The following is a 5,511-nucleotide window of genomic DNA, read 5'->3' as shown; positions in this document are numbered from 1 at the left end:
ATTGGCGTTCTACCGTGGTGTTTCTTTTCTATGTACCGGTTTACCATGGCTCTGTCAGACAATTCTTGTACTTGACGACCTACATGTCTACTGCAATCCACAAATTAACTTTTACTCTAACCCAAACCGTTTCAACTCTAAAAGGTTAGGTTAAGTTAAGGTAGTAAACAAGTAGATGACCAAGTGAACAAGTGAACAGGTTGTCTGAAGGTTTATGAATGAGGAAAAGAGTGTGTATGGGTAAGTGTCTGTGCGTGTGAGTGTGTGTGTGTGTGTGTGTGTGTGTGTGTGTGTGTGTGTGTGTGTATGAGTGTTTGAGTGTGTGTGTTTGTATGTGTATTTTTGTGTGTGTTTGTGTGTTTGTGTGTGTGTTTGTGTGTACGACAGAGGGCTTGCTCTGTGTGTAAGAGAGTGTTTCGAGTGTTTTTGAGTGTGAGAGATAGAGAAGGTGTGTGTTTTGATGTGTGTGTGTGTGTTTGTGCATTTGTGTGTGTCCGTTTGTGTGTGTGTGTTAGTATAGTGTGCATATATTATGTGTGTGTGTGTGTGTGTGTGTGTGTGTGTGTGTGTGTTTGTGTGTGTGTGTGTGTGGATAGTCGAGAACATCAGGAAACTTCGATGCTTGGTGTTTGTCATTGCAATTCCCCCTTTGCATATTACATGTATCTTTATCTTATCAACCTCTCACCCTGGGAGGAGGCGACCATTATCAGAGATGTGAAGAAGAAAAGAAATTTTGCTTCGTAGACTCCAGGTCTCAGGTTCGGTTCCAACATAATCTGATAACAAATTTTGGCAAGTTTTACTGTTGGCTATTCCTGCCATGGCTCTAGCCAGAATTGGTATGCCTTCCCCTTTAATGGTAGTGCTGCATAGTGCAGCATAGCGGAGTTAACAGAAGTTTTAGAGAGAAAAAAAACACAAACCAAAACAACCCAACAACCAACAGAAAAAAGGAAAGCATGAATAACCTAGAAAAAAAAGAGACAAAAAAGAGTAAACAAACTCACTACTGGTGGTTCCCAAGCCCGTGCATGTGGAACATAAGGGAAGGCAACTCGGTGACTCCCCATTTCTCCTGGAGTTTTCGGTCGTGAGTCCTGGCGAAGAAGATTTCAGGATCATTGGGGAACACCTGGCTGGCCTGAACGAAGAATGGAAACAGCGTGCGGCATCTGGTGCATGCTGGGGGAGGAAAAAAAATCCTATTTAAAAAATACCAACAGATACTAATACAATATTTACAATAACGCTGGCAAAAACGTTAAAATAGCATCCCCCTGCCATTGTTGCATTCTTTCGAATAAAGTTTATTATTATTCACTTTTATTTCAAAGTAAGGAGTTTTGAATAGAAATGTATAATAATTTAAAGCTAAAGATTTGTTTTTCTAATAAAGGAAACCCGAGGGGCTTTCGAGGTCGAAAACTGTCAGTAGGGGAATTAAATTTCCCGCACATCTTACTTGAAAATGGCTCTTTGTCAAACCATCCATTTCTAAATTGTTACCAAATCTAGCTAGTTCAGTCGCTTCTCTAGCTGAAAAGTGTCTTTCCCAAATGTGTTAAGAAATAACGATGTTGATCTTAAGGTGCTCTGAGAGTTGACGGTTGAGATAATAAGCTCAGAAATGACCAGCTGTTGACGTTTATCACAATCTTTAATCCTGACATTGCTTTTGTTTGGTTACCAAAAGAGGCGGCTCGCTCGGGGGTCTAAAATGTGGGCGTGCACAATTAACTTAAAGCAGGTTGAAGAGAGTCAGGGGTATTGGCAAATGAGATGTATTCTTCCCTCTACCTGCTTGAAGAAAATCTACTTCAACAAGAAGTCTACCCTTCGTTCTTTTGCTGCAGCAAAGGTGTCCATTATTCTGTAGACGAAGTTTGGCATGGCTGTCAGTGGTGTCCTTGTGGATCGACACAAATTTGAGAACATTCGGTCTCTCTTGTCACATTGCAGAACATGAGAATGTTTTTATTCGTTTCAGTGAGTGAAATTTCGTTTAGCCTCTACAGAGGTTGATGGTGTCGTCGGTGTGATCTCTAGGATTTTGCATACTTCTCTAAATGTTGTGTCGAGTTTATTTGTAGTCCTTCAGAGTTGAATAAAGGCCCTGGATTGTACGACACAAAGAAAACTTAAACTTTCATTGCAAAATAAAACTTCTAAATCTCTCTTTGTGCAAGACCAAGTAGCTTTCTGCTATACGATTAAAAAGAACTTTTTTAAAAAACGACTTTTGATAGTCCTGGAATTTGAAGGGGTCGACGATTGATGGTATGTTGATTTTATTTTGCTTCAAGAAACGCTCAAAATTTGATGAATTATTATACCATAGGCCTCCTTTGCAGCAATTTCTTTGGCATTGTGATGTCTGCGTCTCTTGGAAGTGTGTTCTTCTGTGGTCTGACTAGTTGATGGAAGACTTTTATACTGTTCCTAATTTCCTTGACAACTGCTTAAAGAGTTTTTAGAGCTTGTTGGGCTGCTATGAGCGTTGTGCTTCTGTGTTGGAGGATCCCATACACAACGTCAACAAGCATGAACACTGTTTCATCATCATCCAGTGCCTTGCCGACTGGCGTGGGCGATCATGGACCTCCACTTCCATCTGTCTTTCGAAGCAGCAATGGTGTCTGTTGTTCTTGCTGCTCCCAGCCATGTTGTCATCTTGTCCAGTATCTTTTCCCTCTGTCTGCCTCTACCTCTTTTCCATCAAACTTTCCTGTTGTTACAATGTTCTCTAATGCTTCTTTCCGCATTGTGTGTCCGAAAAAATTTGCCTGTCGTTTTCTTATATTCGTGATAAGTTGTTTTCTATAATTTGCTTCAACCAGGACTTCTTCATTTGTTTTTCTAGCTGTCCATGGGATACGTAGCATGCGTCTCATGAACCACAACTCTGCCGCAACAATTGTTTTTTCCAGCTGTTTATTGATTGTCCATGCTTCGCACCCGTATAATAGGATTGGCTCGATGTTGCTTTTCATTACTCTTTTCCTCATTTCCAGTGACAGATTGATGTTTGTTAGTATCTGTTTCATCTTGTGGAAGGTTGCTTTTGCTTGGCTTGTTTAAAAAGTGTAAAACGAAGAGAAATGTATCGCTCTTTAATACATTCAAGAGACCACTTGCTTCACCTTGTTTCGGGCGGCCGTGGAATATTCTGGAGACAAACGTGTCTGAGAACGTCGATGCGTTCCATAGTGTAGGCAAAAATGTTGAAAAGCCTGCAGCGTTAGTGAAAAGTATCCTGCAGTCTGATATGCCAGAACAAGCCAGCTTTAAACAAGATTTAGCCGATGCACATAACAATAAACAAAGACAGCATTAGGGAAAGATTGGCGCTTCTGAGTCTGTACACCATAGACCCTTGTCGCCTTGTAGGTTTGAGCGATCACCTTCTCCTCGACACTGAATGGTTCTAAAGCTTCTTTTAGGATTGAAACGAGCCCTGATTAAGTTCTACCTTTGGCTTCAAAAAACTTTAGAAATCGCTCTACCAGTTTAAAAAATATATTAATATATACCTCAGAATAATCACAAACTGTGACAAATGACCTGCAGTTCGTTTTGTAATATTGCGGAAGTATATTTTGCAACAGTAGCACTTTGCAGATGACTAAACAGTATCCTGTTAGTGTTAACGCCTCTGTGCAGCAAATCAAGGAATCTCTGTTCCCAGACAAATCACTTTTTTTTGGTAAGTGTTTTACGGCGCTATATGAGCGCGCGGAACACATTAAACAATTTTCATTTGGTAAGAAATTTTGAATTTTGCCCGGGTGGCGGCCGAAGCCTACTCTTATCGATTTTAAACCACCAAGGGATCTTTAACGTGTGCAACTTGCACACGGAAGCTCCGAGATTTTTCGCCCTTGTCCGAGAAGGCTAGTGGTAGATTTTTCCTACCAGAAGATCAGGGGTGTGGCTGAAAGACAACAGTAAGATGGAGCAAAGGAGGAGCAGTTGAAAGGCTGCAGAAAGAGTTAGAAGCCCAGAGAAAATTGCAAAGGAGGTGAGAGGGTGGGAGTAGAAAGTGGAGTCGAAAGCAGACGACAGAACAATAGTAGAGAGCAGAAAAGGAGGTGAAAACAAACAATTTAAGAGAAGAAAATTGTTTCCGTGCATGTTTTTTCTCACCCGTACGTTAAAGATTGAAATGTTGCAATATGATGACCAACGTCTAGCTGCGCAGCTAGATCTATGTTCTCTTGTCCGAAAGTGTGATACAGTCGAACCTGCCCTGACGGCCACCTTTATAAGACGGTCACCTGTACAAACGGCCACTTTCCATTTCCCCCCTCGCGTTTTTTCTATATAATTTAACTGTGTAAAACGGGCACCTGTCCAACGTGGCCGCGGCCACCATATTTTAAAACCCAACCCCTATCACACCAAGCAATAACACCTGTCTTAGACGGCCATCTTAATGACTCAATTACGTTTGTCATTAATTGTGCATTGGCCCCTGGCGTTGTGAGCGAGCTGTTTTAATCTAATCACCTGTCGTTGTTGTTAGGTAGTACCTCCAACCGATCATGTTGCGTAGGCCCCTCCCACTGTTGACCAATAGGTACCAAATTCCAGCTGCTGGTGAGGAAAGCGTGTGATCCCTCATAACCCATAAGCCCCGCCCAGAAGTCATACACAAATCGTAAGTTAGATGAGTGATCACTATTTAATCAGTCTGTAACAAATTAAAGCAACAATGCACGTCAACATGAACTTGTGACAAGAGCGTCGTTTGTTCTTCGAGTGGTGGAGACCCATATGTTTGTTTTACCATAGCACTCGGTCCTCCTTGTCTGACACATTTCGTTTTATTGTCACCCTTGCACAAAATCAACAACAAATTAAAAATAACAAACAAAATACAAACCAACAACAACAACAACAAAAACAACAAAGCGGCTACTTTCGATTGAGACCTCAGCAGATGGGAATGGTTTGTTTTCTTCATCTTGATCAGTCCTCCCTGAGACGACCACCTGTCTTATACGGCCACTTTTCTCCTTGACAATGGGTGGCCGTCTTACACAGGTTTGACTGTACTTAATTGTTTCGAAAAGATCAGTATTAAACCCGCGACTGCACCTTCTTTTTGGTTGCAATATTTTGAAGTCTTTGGGTTGGTAAGGACCTATATTTTTTCCCTTTCTTTTTGTCCCTTTGGTTTAGAGAACTGAATTTTTTATATTTTTTTTGCAAGCAAAAAACCAATTTCATCCATCCTGCATTGGATTACACTCTCAAGTAATAAAACGTTCACCCCTACACCATTCGAAATAAAGTTTTATGCGGTGTTCACACATACAGGAGCAGAGTCGACAAAAATTCCCGATAAGATAATGCAAAATTCGGTTTTAAACGTGAGGAGCATCTGGCCATGACTGTAGACATTATTGTGTCGGTGAGCATCCGGGGAGACGTTCGCCGAGCAATTATTTAGGGCGGCGAGCACCTCGCTGTGCGTCTCCCCGAGTGTCTTGCCGAGCAATTAGTTTG

The 5,511-nt window shown here is 41.4% G+C and overlaps 1 protein-coding gene across 1 annotated transcript in view; it reads right to left on the bottom strand.

Moving 5' to 3' along the window:
- LOC101852541 (protein disulfide-isomerase like 2-1) overlaps positions 1-5,511 on the bottom strand; it is a 39,743-nt gene that overhangs the window by 18,931 nt on the left and 15,301 nt on the right. The window contains exon 3 of the mRNA XM_005095595.2: positions 1,011-1,185. Coding sequence (XP_005095652.1) covers positions 1,011-1,185 — 175 coding nt within the window. The remainder of the gene's footprint in view (positions 1-1,010; positions 1,186-5,511) is intronic.

The sequence above is a fragment of the Aplysia californica genome, unplaced genomic scaffold, assembly GCF_000002075.1.
Source record: "Aplysia californica isolate F4 #8 unplaced genomic scaffold, AplCal3.0 scaffold00108, whole genome shotgun sequence".
NCBI lineage: Eukaryota > Metazoa > Mollusca > Gastropoda > Aplysiida > Aplysiidae > Aplysia > Aplysia californica.
This window is presented reverse-complemented; position numbering and strand designations above follow the sequence as displayed.